This window comes from Carcharodon carcharias, chromosome 4 (genome assembly GCF_017639515.1).
Source record: "Carcharodon carcharias isolate sCarCar2 chromosome 4, sCarCar2.pri, whole genome shotgun sequence".
In the NCBI taxonomy this organism is placed as follows: domain Eukaryota; kingdom Metazoa; phylum Chordata; class Chondrichthyes; order Lamniformes; family Lamnidae; genus Carcharodon; species Carcharodon carcharias.
In genome coordinates this window covers 52595872-52615263 of record NC_054470.1, presented here as the reverse complement: position 1 = coordinate 52615263, position 19392 = coordinate 52595872, and the positions used below count along the sequence as shown (strand labels likewise).

The following is a 19392-nucleotide window of genomic DNA, read 5'->3' as shown; positions in this document are numbered from 1 at the left end:
GAAACGTAGAGTGGACATCATTGTTATACACAGAGATAAAAACAAAAAAACTGCGGATGTTGGAAATCCAAAACAAAAACAGAATTACCTGGAAAAACTCAGCAGGTCTGGCAGCATCGGCGGAGAAGAAAAGAGTTGACGTTTTGAGTCCTCATGACCCTTCGACAGAACTTGAGTTCGAGTCCAAGAAAGAGTTGAAATATAAGCTGGTTTAAGGTATGTGTGTGTGGGGGGCGGAGAGAGAGAGAGAGAGAGAGCTCTCTCTCTCTCTCTCTCCGCCCCCCACACACACACCTTAAACCAGCTTATATTTCAACTCTTTCTTGGACTCGAACTCAAGTTCTGTCGAAGGGTCATGAGGACTCGAAACGTCAACTCTTTTCTTCTCCGCCGATGCTGCCAGACCTGCTGAGTTTTTCCAGGTAATTCTGTTTTTATCATTGTTATACATGTGGAATCTGAATCCCTTTTTTTTGGATGATGCTACCAATGAGCAACATGTAGAGGGGGAGGACAAAAATACAGCACTGATTTCTATACTGAACAGAAAAGCTTGGCAATAATTAGTGATATTGTCACTGGACTGGTCATCCAGAGACCAGGCTAATGCTTTGGGGACCCAGGTTCGAATCCCACCAAGGCAGATGGTGGAATTTGAATTCAATAAATATCTGGAATTAAAAAGTCTAATGATGACCACGAAACCATTGTTGATTGTTGTAAAAACCCATCTGGTTCACTAATCTCCTTTAGGAAAGGAAATCTGCTGTCTTCACCTGGTCTGGCCTAAATGTGATCCAGACCAACAGCAATGTGGTTGACTCTTAAAAATGCCCTCTGAACAAGGGAAATTAGGGATGGGCAATACATCCTGGCCTAGCCAGCGACACCCACATCCCACAAACGAACGTATTAAAAAAATAATGGGCAGATTTGTGGTCTCACAGGGAATTAAGGGATATGGGTGGACAAGAAAATGGAATTGAAGCCCAAGATCAGCCATGATAGTATTGAAAGGTGGAACAGGTTTGACAGGCCATATGGTTTACTCCTGCTCCCATTTCTTTGTTCTTGTATTCTTATGGGCTGGATTTTCACTACCAAGGTGGATAACTCAGGTTGGGAAAATTCCCTATTCAACACTCCTGTCTTGGTATGAGTGCCTTTTTATGGAACAACACCTCATCTTCCGACTAGGGACTTTACAGCCTTCCGGACTGAATATTGAATTCAACAACTTTAGGTCGTGAGCTCCCTCCCCCATCCCCACCCCCTTTCTGTTTCCCCCTTCCTTTTTTTTCCAATAAATTATAAAGATTTTCCTTTTCCCACCTATTTCCATTATTAAAAAAAAAACCCACTAGAGCTATACCTTGAGTGCCCTACCATCCATTCTTAATTAGCACATTCGTTTAGATAATATCACCAACTTTAACTTTAACACCTATGTGTTCTATTGTACTATTGTCGTTGACATCCTTTGATGATCTGCTTCTATCACTGCTTGTTTGTCCCTACAACCACACCAACCCCCTCCACCTCTCTGTCTCTCTATCTCTCCGCCCCCCACACACACACCTTAAACCAGCTTATATTTCAGCTCTTTCCTGGACTCGAACTCAAGTTCTGTCGAAGGGTCATGAGGACTCGAAACGTCAACTCTTTTCTTCTCCACCGATGCTGCCAGACCTGCTGAGTTTTTCCAGGTAATTCTGTTTTTGTTTTGGATTTCCAGCATCCGCAGTTTTTTTGTTTTTATCTCTGCCTTTTTATGTGTTATTTTCACTCCGGTGAGGCAGGGACAGGATAGCCTCAGGCCTGTCGCCCCCCCCAGAAGCAGATCAGAAGTGGCCAAGGGGTAGCCAAACTGGTTAGAAGGCACGCCTTGATTCTCCAGCACTTTGTCTTAGTTGTTTGGTTACACTTTAGGCCCTCTAATCCTCACACCCTATCACCCACCCCAGCCGCTCCCCATGCCACTTCCATGCCCCCATGCCAATTCAATGCCAACCCATTCCCCCATAAAACTTGGCTGAGAGCACAGACTCTTATAAAAGGATTGTGCTGGTAAGTTTGTTTACACAGGTGCAGAAAACTGTTGACTTTGCTTGATTGATACCTCTATGAGGTTATAATAAGTTTTTTTCTGGGATCTCTTTTGTTAATGCCTCAATGCTTATTTGCACAAGCTTGAGGTGCCAAGTGCTTAAAGCTTCTGTGATTGATACTTCAATGGTATGTTTGACACTTTTATAGGGCTGTAGGGCCACCAGTGATTTCCTTTTTCAAAAATTATGAATGGAAGTTTTCTTCTAAGCAATTTCACATATGCCGTTGTTCCTATAGGGTTCATTAATTCTGTTGGCATGGAGAGTATGACAGGTCATTATTCATGGTGAAGGGCATGAAGAAAGGAACATAGGAAATAGGAACAGGATTAGGCCTTTTGAGCCCTCGACCCTCCTCCAGCATGGCTGATCTTCAACCTCAATGCCATTTCCCTGCACTATCCCCATATCCCCTGATATCTTTAATATCTAGAAATCTCTCAATCTCTATCCTGAATATATTCAATGTCTGAGCTGGCATGACTTGACATGTGCATTAAAAGAGTGGGAGTCGGTGGGGGGCATAGAGTTGGCATGGATAAGACCTATTGAACTTACCTTTCAAAAAGTTCCCAGATGATAGTTTATGATTCCTCTGAAATCCCTTAACCATAAGTCAAGGAGAAGTGTGCTGATATTGCAATTTTGCCACAATGAAGTGCATGCTCTAGTTTTAAGTGAGAAGAGCTGTGACAAAATGGAGGAAGGTTAGGGCATTATTCTTAAGTATATGTAACAATTTGTTTCCACCTGTGTGTGGGGGGAGCAGGGAGAGTGTGGATGGAAGAAAAGGGAGTCCTGGGTGCGCCTTTGTTCTCCAGGCAATATGAATAAATATGTTCAGGAAAGACTGGCTCCAGATTCCCTCTTTGCTCCTCGAATGAGCAGTGAATTAAACCAAAGCTGACCTGAATCTAGGAACATTGCTAAGGGGGGGGAGTACTAAGAGATGCGTATCCCCACCAGCACCACCCCACCCCGGCAGAAATGGTTCCCGCCCGCCAATTTTAATGGCTCCAGGCTCCTTCTGATTCAATGAAAATCTGACCCAATGAATCCATTCTATAAATGATTCTCTTCTTGCTCAAACCCTTGTACATTATTTGGCATCTTTTCATCAATTATTTGCTAGGATGGTCACAGATTTGTAGGAACGGAGCACTTTATAGCATGCCCTATTTGTTAGACCTTTTCTGTCGCTATTCAGCTTGTTCCTTGTGATGTTTTATTATATTAAATATGCTAGATAAATGCCATTGTTGTTGAAAAATATTTACCCTGAAAATTGCTGGATGTGATAACTGTGCGGCAAGAGCAACAGGATATCTTGGACTTTGGTGGATGATGGGACTAACAGTCTACCTCCTTAGCCAATGTTATTTTAAGGATTGAGAAAAAAATGAAAAACAACAGAAAAGGAAACAGGATGTTTTACTGTCAAATCAAGTACAGAAAGACAAATACAGGGAGGGAAAGTTGAATGGATTAAGAGAGAGAAAAAGAGACAAAGAAAATTTTTTAAAAGTTTATATTTCAAATTTGACATTTATAAAATCTCTAAGAAAACATCAATTCCTGAAGGAATCCACAAACTAATTTATTCCCTTTCAGGACTAGATTAGTTGACTGGTATTGTAATAACAATTATGAGATTGTTAAAAGGTTACTTGTGCTATTAATTACCAGAGTTCACTTTTTTTGTTCCTCATTGCAATGTGCAAATCCAGCAAATTGATAAAAAATATGGGAAGACATGAAGGTTGAGATCACATATGTGTGAAACAAATGGAGGGGTAATGTAAATTGACAGCAAGTTCTGGAGGTGCGCATCTCACGATGTATCTCCTAATTCCCTGATCTTGATGGCTAATTTTCGCAATAATGATGTGCATCTTTAACATGCAGTTATTTTTCCAACAAACCCCAGTCATTTGTTATCCATCCCCTTCGAATAAAGTTAAATGCCTCTGTTGAGCAACAGCTTTGTTTTTTTCAAAGCTAAGCTTCTGTAGATACTTATCTATAGGCTGCATTTATTAAAAATAAACAAAAAATTGAACAATATCATAAATTAATGGTTGCTGACATATTCAGAAACATTGCCACGATTTTGATAATTTTAACATGGTAATCCAGATGTTCACCTTAAAAATAGGAATTGAAATAAATATACCTATTGTGGATATCTGAAGCGATGCCAAGAAATCTGACAAGTATTGGTAATTGGAAATAAAATGTCACATACTGAAAATGCACAGCAGGTCTGTCACATTCCAAAAGGAAAAGATAAGGGGTTAATGTGTTGAATGTGACCCATCATCAGAAGTGGAAGTCTGCAGAACACTGGCATTTCCTGATAGAAATTTGTATAATCGCCTTTCTTCTAACAATAGTTTCTCAAATCTCTTCCTGTAGTTTGAAGGCTGTAATAAGGCTTTTTCAAGACTGGAAAATCTCAAGATTCACCTACGAAGTCACACAGGGGAAAAACCTTACCTTTGTCAGCATCCAGGATGCCAAAAAGCTTTTAGCAACTCAAGTGACCGTGCCAAGCACCAGAGAACACATCTAGATACAGTAAGAGTCTCTCATTCAGAATTCAGCACTCTATTATTAAGAAATAAAAGCTTTTAAACTTAATGGTAAATAAATACATTGTAATCTAGTTCAAAAATAATCTTGGTCTTGCTGCAATTTATTTTTTAACTTCTTCACATGTTCTAACACATGAAAGGCCCTGCACACATATTACTTTTATTATAATTCATGTTGCTTATTGGCCAAGAAATAAAATATCCCATTTGTTATAAAATGCTTTCATGTTATTTAATATTTTGTCAAACATTGCGTGGGAGATAATATTAAGACTATATAACATACAGTACATTTACTATTTAACCTTATTTGCTGCTACAAATACCCTAAATAATTGGTAACAGTTAATTATTTTCATCTGTTATTATGTGAGTTCAAACTTATTCAATTAAATATTTAAACTTGTTTAGGTTTTGGCTTTTCATGTGAGTCAAATACATTAATCAAATCTTCTCTCTCATCCCATTCAGTCCTTGCTGGAGAAGAGATACAATTCCAAAATCTCAGTTGAGAAGATTGTAGACACACTGCTATTTTAAAATAAATGAGTTAATGTATGTGTTAAGGGCTGGTTGGCTCAGTTAGATAAATAGTGAGCATGCGGTTCAGAATAATGCTAACAGCATGGATTGGATTCTCATTCTGCCTGAGGTAGATTTAGGACCTGCCTTTTCACCCTGAGAGTGGGAGGCAATGGCAAGCCACCATTGACAAAAACTGACAAGAAAACAGATCAGGATGAAGCAATGAGCCAAGGACTGGCCTTTGGGCAAAGCACTCATGGAATGGAATCGAAATGCGTGTGTTAAAATAGTATTATGAAGAATGCCAAAAAATGTTCTAATTGTTCATTCCCTTATGTCAAGAACAGTAATTATAGACAATATTCCAAAACGTAACAGCACAAGACAAAGAGCTCATGCAGTCTTTGCGGCTGTGATACTGTTCAAAGATCGAGAAAAGTGAAGATAGGCCCAGATTATCAGAGTCCATTTCTTTGTTCATTGTAAAATTCATGTACTTATTTGCTAATGTAAACTATTGAGATTTGGGAGCACAACCTCCAATGCTGTTCCCATCATTTTTGTTAATGTTAATTATTTTAACTCCAGTAAAATTCAAGAATACTAGAACTTGAAAAGACTCTTAACTCACCTGGCTGAATCTTGTTATTCTGGATTAGATTCAGAACCTGCACTGGCTATTTCTGCTCCTCACATCCAGTAAAGATCAATGTATCATATAGAGACATCTTGCATTTTTATGTTGGCTTCACTGACAGACTAAATATGTGAGAAAATTGTAGAAGCTTGAAAGTGCAAAAAGGCAAAAAGGGGATTATTCAGTTGCTGCTGGCTGCCAGAAGAAATAAGTGTAGAAATACATAGAAATGACAACTCAGAAATCGGCCAGTCAGCTCAACCAGTTCAAGTCAGCACTTACCCTCCATATGATCATGAAGCCCTAATTACATTTAACCATCCTATTCCCATTTGCTTCATCCCTCTGTCCAAGCTAATCTTGAATATTGGTGTTGGTTCTATCTCAACCACTAAGGAAGTGAATGCCACAGCTTCACAACTCTCTATATAAAAAAGTCTCCTGAGCTCTATTCTAAATCTCTTCTAAATTTACATTTAATCTTATATCTATGACCCTTGGTTACTGATCTCTTAACTGCTGGAAACAATTCTACTTCTATCGATCTTCTTCAATGTTTTCATAATTTTAAACAGCCTGTCATTTTATCCCTTAAGTTTCATTGTTCTAACAAGCAAAGTGCAAGTTTTTTGAGTCCTGCTCGATAGAATTACATTCCTCGAATTATTTGGACATAGTTCTGGACCCCACACTTTAGGAAGAATGTCAAGGCCTTGGAGAGGGTGCAGAGATCTACTGGAATGATACCAGGGATGAGTGTCCCGAGTTATGCAGAGACTTGAGAAGCTGGAAATGATCTCCCCAGAGCAGAGAAAGTTAAGGGTAGATTTAACTGGGGTGTTAAGTTTTGATAGAGCAAGTAAGAAGAAACTGTTTCCACTGGCAGGTGGGTTGGTAGTTAGAGGCACAAGTTTATACCAATTGACAAAGGAACTGGGACGTGGGGAGGTGGAGAGGAGCGCAAGGAGAGATGCAGAGAATTTTTTTTAATGCAGCATGTTGTTATGATCTGGAAGGCATTGTAATTTAAGGTAACCTTCAAAAGGGAATTGAACATGCATTTGAAAATTAAGAATTTGCAGAGCTTTAGAGAAAGAACAGGAGAATGTGACTAATTGGATAGCTCTTACAAGGAAATGGCACAAGCATGGTAGGCCAAATTGCCTCCTTCTGTGTTGTGAGATTCTATAAGGAGCTACTCTCCACTCTAAATTAACTAATCGTGATTGTACTATCTCATAAAGTTAGTCTCCTCTTTAAGTAATAGCTCATAGATAGTACTTACCCAGAGAGTTACTTCCCTTTAAATTGTTGCTATGTTAGAGGACAACTGTAATAGTTAATGAACTAAACTAAGTTGCTTTGGAAAACATGATCAACATTCTATACCCTCTGTGTTTGTCGGGACTAATTTCTTATTTCTACCTTTGTTTTCTGTCTTTCCTAGCAGGTTTTATTTTCTCTCATAGCGCTCAGATACTGTTACATGGACCTTTCTGCTGTTTCTTGAGCTGAAACTCTAAATGCTTTCTCTTGCTAATCGTTTCTGACTATGCCGCAGAGTCTCAGGGGCTGAAATAATTGTAAGTATATAATTACAATAATTACAGAAGTCGGCTGCAAGCTTTCACTGAAAAATAAATTAAATTCACAAAGATGGTAAAAGGTACAAAAGAACAAAAATTTAGTCAAATTTTAATAGCAAGTTTGTTTTGTTAAGTAAGGCATGTCATTTTGTTCAATGGTTAGCATGCAGCCCTATGAGGTGTATTGTTAAACTATTCACAATTGGGAAACGGGTGTTTCTCAGTAACCTTTGACTTATACTTGAGTTCTTGCATGCCTGACTCAAGTGTATGCCTGATCCAGGTGAAGTTAATTTATTTGAGATCAGACTGGTGGACAGTACAGCAGAATACTCCTGACCAGCTCTTGATTAGACGCCTCACATCAAACGAGCCTTCACTGTACTAAAACTGGTGCTGTTTTCCCTCTTTGTTTTAGAAACCTTATGCATGTCAGATCCCAGGCTGCACTAAACGGTACACTGACCCAAGCTCTCTCAGAAAGCATGTGAAGGCACATTCCACAAAAGAACAGCAGGCTAGAAAAAAGGTGAGTTAATTAGGGAGGATTGAAGAAATGAAGTGTGATGGAACAGGAACAACTAAGACTGTTTATTCTTTTGTTACAATAAAAGTATTTATCTTATTTCAAAGTTTAACTATACTTTTGATGCAAGATACAAACCCTCTGTTTTGAATTTATGACCCTGATTATTCAGGAGCACAATGAATACACAACTCTTGCTATATATAAGAATAAGAAATGCCACCACTGGTTCCAATAAGCTTATTTTATTACTTAAGTTAGTAGATAACTTTTTTTAAATTGCTAGGTTAGTCATAGAAAGGAGATAGTGCTAGAAAGATAATTGATGAACAGATTTCTAATGCAGTGTTATTAAATGCTCAGCAATGTAGGGCAATAAAAAGCTCTGTGGATTTGACAGGGAAAACTATTCTCACCTGATATCATGTGATTACCTTAATCCGAAATGACTATAATTTAGAATTCTCCTATAATGGAAAGAGTAATGTGCAAGAATCTTAATATTTAATTGTAAGACTACAGGCTTAAGACTGAAAGGATGGATGATGCTGTAATGTGCAAAAATGGAGAGAATGGCTGTCTATCAATCAATTGATTAGCATATTTCTCAATGTGAACCTGAATCAGACAGACTGCTAAGGTCCAGCTATAATCCTTGGTCTATGCTAGATCAAATGGTCTGAGCCAGGGCTGTGGAGGAATGGTACAGTTGGGCCTGACTTTTCACTCCTGGGTTGGGAAAGTTCCCACTCTGCAAACATGACTCAGGAGAAACTGCCCCGGATGGTCAGATCTTTGTTTTGGATTGGCTGGTGTTACAGGAGCTATGGCAGCCGCCCCCCAGAAACAGTTCAGAAGCAGCACAGGGGTTTCCTGGTGCGGAGGCAGGCAGGGCAAAAGATCTGGCACTTTGTCCCGTCTGTAAAAAAAAAGGAAACCAAAAACATCCCTCTAGCCCTCACCGCCCACACATTCACCATGTTCCATCCATACTAACATATCACCTCATGCCCTCCACTCAGCCTCCCATGGCCTCTCATACCCTCCATGCCAACCTATGCCCCTCACCCAACCCCCATGGTCCTTTACAACTCCTATGCCAACCCATGCTCCCCCCCACACCCCGTTTCCCTTACACACCTATGCCAACTCACCCAGTGTCCACCATGAGCAGACCTCAGAGTCCATGCTGAGAGGAAATAAAATAAAGTCCTAAGTTTCTACTGCTGAATTCCTATATTAAAAAGGCACTCTCGTTGATAAAAACCCATTCACTACTTTAGGTTCCTTGAACCATTAATCTCTTGTAATAACACATATGTTTGCTTGTCTGAAGAGAAACTTTGCCAATTCATTTCAGTACAATTCCGTTCACAGTCCTTTCTGCTGTTTGACGTTCCTAGTGTCAATTTTCAGTGAACTTGTTCTCGTGTCTCAACTTTGAATTCTGGGCGCTAACCAGTAGAATGTACTGGCTCGTTGCCTGTGTCTGCAGTGACAAGGCCTCCATATTTTTGAAGCCTGGGCTTCCTTTGAATTGAGCAGACAAGCTGCAAACACCAAGTGGGTGTGCTGAGGCAGTTCACTGGCTTTGCTCCACAGGAATGTGAGTTGGCTGGGACACCAATTCATTGGTAGAGATTGTTGGTAGATGAGTGATGGGACTGTGTTGAATTGAGCAAAGTCTGATGCTAGTGGTGCAATTGCTAGGATATAGCATGCAAAGATGTGTTCACTGACCTTCTCTTTTCATGTGAGGACATTGAATATTTACGACGCTGCATCCTGGTCCTCAGGCCTTGACTCCTAGCATCAATCTCTGTGGTCATCTGCTCCCACTGCCTTCTAGACATATCTGGAGGGCCTTACTGACCCATTATAGATGCATGCCATCTCTCTTCCCTTGCACTTCTTCCAACAAGGCATCCAGTGTAGTGTCCAAAAATCTTGGAGCCCACTGTCTCACGTGTTGTGCCATTCTGCTGTCTTTCTCTCTGATGTAGCTCACAAAGAACTCACAACCTCTGCACCAGCCTCAATGACAGGTTAGTTTTAAACAGTGCTGGCCGCCTATCCAACTAATCAGCAATGAGGTTACTGAATGGATGATGCAATCATGTAAAACACAAGGCAGTGTACACTTCACGTGCTGCCTGCATTGAAGTCAGTGGGCACAGATGAAATTTGCATCATTATTCCAGCCCCAAATGCTTTTATCCCTGAGTCTTTTGATTCCATCATGAGACTTCTGACCTCCCACCCTCCGCCCATCCCCAACCACCTCAGGCCACTGATCTTCCCCCACCCCAATTGGGAACCGGCGGACCACTCAATCAATTGCCCACTCCCCTGCAATTGACCGCCCCCCCTCTCTCCCCCCTCCCCCCCAACCCCCCAACCCCCCTCCCCACCCAATCAACACTCTCCCCATCCCTCCACAACCCTCTCCCCTGACAAGGTCAACAAGTTATCTTATCTGTCCAAGATTAAGCTTATTGTGCCATGACTGATCAAGCAGCAGTCCTTCTAGGTTTTACCTGGTTACATTTTGTATACTAGGTCACAATGTAAGAACATAAGAAACATAAGAAAAAGGAGTAGGCCATTCGGCCATTTGAACCTGCTCCGCCATTCAACAAGATCATGGCTAATCTTCTTGCTTTCAATTTCCACATTCCTATCTACACCCGATAACCTTTGATTACCTGCCTAGCAAGAATCTATTTACTTCTGCCTTAAAAATATTCAGTGACCCCGCTTCCACCACCTTCTGAGGCAGAGAGTTCCAAAGTCGCACAACCCCCTGAGAGAAAAAAATTCTCCTCATCTCTGTCCTAAAAGGGTGCCCCTAGTTCTGGAAAACCCCATAAGAGGAAACATCCTTTCAATGTCCAGCTTGTCAAGGCCATCTTGCATACTTCAATCAAATCACCCCTCACTCCTCTAATCTCCAGTGGAAACAGTCTATGCATTTCTAACAGTTGGCTAAAAATGAGTCTTAAGAGCTAGTGGTCAGCTCATCATAGAGTAATGTTGTGGAAATTTAGTCTCTCCTCCACAATGAACTGTAGCGCAGACTCTAGTGATGGGAGTCTTATGGTTTTGAACACCGGACAGTCGAGCTTACAACAAAATAACCTCAGTTAATTTATTAGCAGCACTGCAAGCTCGAGTTAAATGCACAAACTCTGGAAACATTCAAGGTGAAATTCCTTTGCCAATTTTAACAAGAAAGGTTATGAGTATATAGTCTTACAATTAAACTTACACCTTTTCTTAGTAAAATTTCCAAACAATCATTTTAACTCCAAGGTGAAATGACCACACATTGGCAAGTTATAAAAGGCATTATTTCTTTATATTGTGGAGTAAATATAATTTTCAAATCATCAAATATTGAGGCACAGTCATTAATCTTCCAAGATGACAGTATCACAATTAAATAAATGAAACACACTGACCATTGGCATCTACTGAGATACTTATTGCCAGTTCAGAAAAAAGAAAACAAATTAATCCATTCCCCAATGAACTCGGTCATATATGTCATACAGATAAATGAGTATAATTTCAAGGCCGTACTTTCATTTTGCAGTTTAGGTAATTGTCATAAATTGTTCTGCCCTAATAATCTATGACATTGTTCGAACTTCTTAGTGAAATTCTAATCTTATAACCACTCCCTGGTATCCATTCTCTATAAACAATATATTGTTTTCTTGATTAATTCAGTGGAACAAAAATCTACATCAATGCAAAATGAGTCACATGGAGAGGAACAATGCAGCATAATGCATTTTACAATGTCACTGCAGTTTAAGTCAAATGTTGTATCCACAGATGTCTGCAATTGAGTTTTACTACATAGCTGCGCAGCTGATTGTCAGCAAAATGTACATATTTGAGGTAACCTCCGCCAGCCCAAAACCTCCAGGATCACCATGCTCCTCCAATTCTGGCCTTTTGCACATCCCCCTGTTTACTGCTGCAGCACTGTGGGCCATCCCTTCAGTAGCCTTGGCCCTAACCTCTGAAATTCCCTCCCCAAACCTCTCTGCCTCGCGGTCTCTCCTACCTCCTTTTTTGTCAAAAACAGGGAGAAGGGATTGACTCATTCATCAATGGATTGTACTGCCCAACCAAAAATTGAGAGTATGGAACAATAAATGACAACCTGATCAGAGGTAAAACTGTAGTTGGCATTTCAGATGAGAATCTCTGACTTCTTGCCATCAAGGCCTTGGGCACGGCTTGGCATGGATTTGTTCAACTATAAAGGGAAAATATTTCTTATAGTAGTTCTCTGTTATTTCCACTGGATAGAGGTGCAAAAGTTACATGGCCTCACCTCTGAAGCCATTATTACCTCCTTGAAGCAAATGTTCTCCACACATGGCATTCTGGACATTGTCATCTCTGATAATGGACCACAATTTGCCAATGAATATTTTCAATCTTTCGCAGCATCATATGGATTTGTGCATGCCACAAGCTCCCCAAAATACCTCAGTCTAATGGAGAAGCTGAGCGACCAGTACTCACTGTAAAGGATCTACTAAGGAAGAATGATGATTTTGAGCTCGCTTTGCTTAGTTATCGCTCCACACCATTATATAATGGGTTTGTCCCATGCAAGTTTAAGATGGGCCACAGGCTAAAGATGCAACCTGCTTTCCTGCCACACACCATCCTACCAAATATCATGGTGAAAGACCATGATTGAGCTTGGGAGACAGAAGAAACCTACTGGGTGAGTCAAGCTTGTACGTTTAATGAGAGGCATTGGGCTCAAGACCATCCGGCTCTAGGAAGGGGAGAGAAGGTATGCATCAGAGACCAGAATGGTGCTGGTATGGTAATTGAGAAGCTACAGCAACCAAGTTTGTGTCTGGTCATGGCACAGTCAGTCATCATTCAAAGGAACAGATTTGCCCAAATTTCAATGGACAGAAAACCATTAACTGCAGCAAGAAGGCTAAAAATCAGTTTTACATTGTTGTGAAACCAGTTTGCAATGATCCGCTCCATCCGTCAATGGCAGGCCACGTTTCTTGCTGCTGCACGTCGGGAACATCATTTTAATACATTTGTATCTAGGCATAAGCCCTGCTCACCAGAATCATCTCCCCACATCAAATTTACCATCAACGTCGGTGTGACTTCAGAACAGCAAACTTCACAACTGCCTTTAAAAGGCACACACCTGGCGACCTGAACTTCAAGGGGAACTGGGAGGTGAGTGTGCACAACCTTGTACAGTGCTCATGAGCATCACTCATAGGACGTCAGAGAAGAGGCACCATACATTCGTTGGGGGCCACAGGCCAGTCACTTTTTCCCAGCTGGCTTTCAATGCGGTGCCAGGACAAGGGCTCCATTCTGGTCAGACCTGGGTGGGGGCAAGGCAGCACAGACTGTAGGAAATACTCAAGCACATGTTGGGGGAAGCAGCCATGCACTTGGAAAAGCTTGTCAAAAGTGAGCACTCTTTCACAGTGACACCGTTCAGCTGCAGCTCCATTGACATACTTGGAGTCGGGCCTCTGAAGCTTTTCTATCCACTCAAGCAGCATCAAAGTGCCATCAAATGCTCCAGAACTTTTCACCCCTCAGGCATAGACTGCAAATTAATGGGCATTTAGGGGGGTAGCAGAGCAATTGGCCAACTGGGCAAGTTGTAAAATGCCTTTGTGAAAAGGTGGCCATGGTGCAGTCACTGGTGGAGGCATTCACAGCCTTTTGCAATGTCTTTATTAAGGTGTGGACCAGTATCCATCATGGTTCAAGCTAACAGTGCAGCCTTGCAGAGTGGGTTAGCAGAATGCCTTCACCTGAGCTGAGAGCACAGCATGCAGTCCAGTGGCCGAAGCTGCCGCCAATCAGTCAAGTGGAGTGGAGCAGAGGTGGTGGGGTTTTGCACAGCCAATGAGCGCATTACACACTGGCCATCCAAGTGGTGGCCAGCTCTCTCCTGCATATGTGAAGGGGCCTTTAGATTTAACGAAGAGAGGTTCTTAGTATACTTGTGCTAACCCACACGTCTCTCTCTTTGATCCTACAGCAGAAGGACATCAGGATCATGGAACCAGGTGAATTACGGTATGCTGTACAGCTTGCAAAGAGCAGAGAAGAGGAATAGAGCGGTGGAGGTGCCTGGCTCACCAAAGGGAGGAGCACTCCCTCAAAAGTAAAGGGTGGCAGGGCCTACTGCATACGCAGCTGAAGATCCACGGTGAGCCTTCGCTTGTAGGCGCCCTGCTAGACCCATGGTCTACAGAGGGCGCCTGTCATTCCTGCAGATGACCAAGAATCACTATCGCTGAAGGCTGCACATGTCTAGGGAACTGGTCGGTCACATATGCCACAGGACATATGCTGCAGGATTTGGTCCCACGAGGGCATAGAGAGCATCAATTGCCAGTGAACATGAAAGTGACCATGGTGCTCAATTTTTACACCAATGGCTACTTATAGGGCTCCCGGGATCTCGCAACCTCCATGCACACGTGTATAATGGTGGTCATATGGCCATCTGGACTACTGGCTCTTGACCTTTGTCTTTCCACCTGCTTCTCCTTACCTGTGCACTCTGACTTATCATAGTGATACCACCTAAAGCTGAATCCTCCAGGATGTGTGCAGCTTTGTTGCTTATGCAAAGGTTGGTGAGAGTAATACAGGGTGCCAGGAAACCCTATGACATTCTGGGCCACTGAGAGTGCTGGCAGACTGCTCTTCAGACTGCTCTTTAGACAGCTCTAAAATTCCAGAAAAGGAACATACTTTTAGAAAGCTGATTCCAAGTGATACCTTCATAAAGAGCTTTATTGTAAAACATTGTGCACACTGTATCTGTGGCTATGTGGTGACAATGTGGTAGTGAGCAAGAAGAGGAACAAGACCTAACATGCATAGGGTTTCATGTTCCACTCCTCCCTCGATGCTCTGACAGGCAAGAATGTTCAAGATAGCTTAAAATAGAGTCCAGAATGTCTATTTTCTGGGCTGATCATCAACAGTTCTGTTGAAGCGTCATACAGACTCGAAACATTAACTGTGTTCCTCTCCACAGATGCTGTCAGGCCTGCTGAGTTTTTCCAGGTATTTTTGTTTTTGTTTTGGATTTCCAGCATCCGCAGTTTTTTGCTTTTGGCTTAAACTGTGCTCAGGTAATGTCCAAATCTCACAGTTTGTTTCCTTTCTTGTAATATGCTACAAGTTTGTTAATTCTTAATGTATTGAATTATTTTTCAAACTCCATTTCTGCCACCATACACCATCAGTATCTTGAAAATAGATTAGAAACACTGAATAATTTCTGTAGTGTACAGTAAGCAGTTTGTCTTCTGTAGTGCAGACAAGTTCAAATATTTTAAGCCCGAGTGAACTCAGACTCTATCAGTATGCTAAGCTTCTGAGGCATCTTTGTTGTTTTAGTTTAGTTGAGAACTTGAGTCTCACTTTGGCATGGACAAACATTCCCGGCTAATAACAATAAAAGCTGAAGAAACAATAAATTGTCTCAAAACTGAATTATGACTTTAATTAAACTTGAATGATGGCATGAGGCCAAGCAACCTTATACAAAAATGTGAAATTCATAAAATGAAAATCACCATAAAAATTCCATGGTGATAAAGATTCAGTGAAGCAATTTTGCAGCAGTAGGTTACCAATGTCCTACAAATGGATTAAAGACCTCTCCTGTCACATCCTGTTAGTCATGGATTCATGTATATGGTGAGTTTACAAATGCTCTTTGATTTGTCTTTAGCATTATTTTCAGTAGAAGTGGTTTTGAAAGTGTCCTTAAAAAATACACAGAACACAATTTACCTTTCTGGGTTGCAGTTCAGACCCAGTATGCACAATTATTGCACAAGGACAGTGTGTAACTATTCACAATGGTGAGGCAACTAGAATAGGTTGTCACCTGCACATTGTTGATTCAGGTCACCAATTACATCACAAAAGTACTTCTCAAGTTACTTCCAAAAATGTATGTTTGAAGAACAGGTTTTACTCTCAAAAAGATCCAAGATTAATTCTATTGTTGTACTGTTCAATAAGACTGCAAGTTAAGTCGCATGACCAATGGCAATGTACTGAGTGAGTGATACATGTTGTTTGTGAGACGCACACACATCTACATAAAACTCACTAACAATACAATGCATGTGCAAACTTTTTTTTAAATTGAGGTTCTATATTACAAAGTCTAATTATAGCAGTATAACTAATGAAAATATAGAAGTGCTGTTGCAATCCTCCAGCAACAACAAAAACACTCTGTACATTGGAAATAAATCTAATTGACAGGAAAGGTTCTGCATGCAGACTGCTACATGTTAAAAGACAACAAACCAGGCATAAGGGCCTGAATTTTTGCTTCCGGATCAGGAGAAAAGTGTTGGGCCAATTGCCGGTTCCGCAAACCCTACCCAGGAGAAAGTGCCCTGGAAAGTCAGGTTTTTAGTATGAGGTTGTGGTGGACAAGATGGCAATGGGAATCATGGCGGGTAATGGTGGCAGGCTGGGCAGAAGGCCTGACGTAGTGCACCAGCACTGTGTCAAAGCTTTTGTAGATCCCACCAATGGAAATCAGATCAGCCTGAGGCAGCCATGAACCACGGATGTGCACATTAGAACCCGCCCACATCACCCCCGCCCCACCCCCGACCACTCCACGGAAATCGTAGGTGGTGTAGAGGGTCTCCATTGTTATGAAAATTCAGTCCAAGGTTCAGGTAATGAACATTGTCCAATACTCTCTACAACCCTCAAAAGTTACCATATTGAAATCATTCAGCTGTGCATTTCATTGTAAGCTTCTGTGCGACAAATCCTCCATTCTCTTGAAAATATTCACCAACGCACGATTGGGTACAGTTTTTTAAGGTAGTTTGATTCAGAATGCAGAACTTGTGCATTGAATGCATTCTATGGAACTGGGCTTATTAGATGGTGAATGCCATAATTTCATATCATTTGTTTATTTCAAAATCCTAACATAACTAATACATACAGTATTTATGTCTAAGTGCAGACGAGTGCATGTGCATGACAGAAAGAGGAATTAGGTGCAAAAAATAATTTTTGTTCTTTAGTAGGAATGAGTCTAATATTTGACATCCACTTTTCAGCAAACATTCCACTCAATTGGCTGGAGTTCTTTATTGATAAAGCAATGCACTGCACAAGAGAACATTTTGAAAATGTATTACAAAATGAACAACTATGATTAGGGTTCATTGGCTCATTGGTTCACGGCACATGAGGATCAAATTGCCAGATAAAACAATTTATTGCTCACAGTAGAAAATGGAAATGTACCAAGGTAGAGAAATTGGGTCGGCGCTGCAAGCTCCAATGCAGGGCTTAGTAACATTTTGATTTGAAGCATGTCAGAAGACCTCTTGGTAAAAAGCTTAGGTTGTACAGAGTTAACATCTGCCAGAAGAACAATGAGCAGACAAATCATGATGTCGATCAGCATCTAACATTGATTTGATGGCAGTTCTGTCATTTTGGCGCTTCACACTTAAATCTATGCCTCAGATCACTTGGTCAGCAGCATGATTGACCTCCACCCCCCAACCTCCTCCACTGCAACAACTGTGCTATCAAGCGGCATCTGTTTAGCAATAACCTGCTCACTGACACTCAAGTTGGGTTCCGCCAGAGTCACTCACCTCCTGACCTCATTACAACCATCATTCAAACATGGGCAAAAGAGCTGAACACTGGAGGTGAGGTGTGAGTGACTCTCCTTGACATCAAGGTAGCATTTGATCAAGTGTGGCATCAAGGAGCCCTAGCAAAACTGGAGTGAATGGGAATCAGGGGGCAAGCTCCATTGGCTGAAGTCATACCTAAGCACAAAGGAAGATGGTTGTGCTTGCTGGAGGTCAATCAGATCAGTCCCAGTATGTCACTGCAGGAATTCCTCAGGGTGCTGTCCTAGGCCCAACTGTCTTCAGCTGCTTCATCAATTACCTTCCTTCTATCACAAGGTCAGATGTGGGGATGTTTGCTGATGATTGCACAATGTTCAGCACCATTTGCAACTCCTCAGATACTGAAGCAGTCCGTGTCCAAATGCAGCAAGACCTGGACTTGGGCTTGGGCTGACAAGTGCCAGGCAATGACCATCTCCAACAAGAGAGAATCTAACCATCACCCTTTAACATTCAATGGCATTACCATTGCTGAATCCCCCACTATCAACATCCTGGGGATTACCATTGACCAGAAACTGAACTGGACTAGCCATATAAATACTGTGGTTACAAGAGCAGGTCAGAGGCAAGAAATCCTGTCAAAAGTAACTCACCTCCTATCTCCCGAAAGCCTGCCAACAATCTACAAGGCGTAAGTCAGGAGTGTGATGGAATACTCTCCACTGCCTGAATGAGTGCAGCTCCAACAGCACTCAAGAAGCTTGACACCATGCAGGACAATGCAGCCCATTTGATTGGCACCCCATCCACAAACATTCACTCCCTCCACCAGCAATGCACAGTGGCAGCAGTGTGTACCATCTACAAGATGCACTGCAGAAACTCACCAAGCTTCCGTAGACAGCACCTTCCAAACCCCATCTAGAAGGACAAGGGCAGCAGACACATGGGAGCATCACCACCTGGAAGTTCCCTTCCAAGTCACTCACCATCCTGACTTGGAAATATATCACTGTTCCCTCACTGTTGCTGGGTCAAAATGCTGGAACTCCCTCCCCAACAGCACTGTGGGTGCACTTGCAGCATTTCAAGAAGGCAGCTCAGCACCACCTTCTCAAGAACAATTAGGAATAGACAATAAAAGCTGATTTAGACATTGATGCCCACATCCCATGATTTAATTAAAAAATACCACGGTGCTATTTAAAGGGATCATTAACGATGTACATGTTAGTTGTAGGATGACTTCTTTTTCTGCCTGTTGCTACAATTCTACCAGTGTTCTAAAGTTATTTCAAGTTTCAACAACCCACAGAGAGTAGTGTGGCATGAGCTGAAGAGTTTTTGTCGACTTCAAGGCTCCTGTACAAATTAGTTGCTCGCAGACATAGATGCACTAGAATTTTTTTCATGCTTACATGGGATGTGAACATTACTGGCAAGGCCAGCATTTGTCACCCATCGCTAATTAACGTTGTGATGGTGATGGTGTGCTGCCTTCTTCGACTGCTGCAGTCATCTGGTGTAGGTGCAACCCAGTGCAGTTCGGAAGGGAGTTGACTCAGTGACAGTGAAGGAGAGGCCATATAGTTCCAAGTCAAGATGGTGTGTGACTTGGAAGGGAAATTGCAGGTGGTGGTGTTTCCACCGTTCTTGTCCATCTAGATGGTAGACTTTACAGGTTCGGAAGATGCTGTCAAAACAGACTTGGCAACTTGTTGCAGTGCATCTTCTAT

At 41.6% G+C, this 19392-nt stretch overlaps 1 protein-coding gene across 1 annotated transcript in view; it reads left to right on the top strand.

The window, feature by feature from the left end:
• The window catches only part of glis3 (GLIS family zinc finger 3), a 675575-nt gene that overhangs the window by 457672 nt on the left and 198511 nt on the right, over positions 1–19392 (top strand). The window contains exons 4-5 of the mRNA XM_041185484.1: positions 4524–4685; positions 7869–7979. Of these exons, the coding sequence (XP_041041418.1) occupies positions 4524–4685; positions 7869–7979 (273 nt within the window). The remainder of the gene's footprint in view (positions 1–4523; positions 4686–7868; positions 7980–19392) is intronic.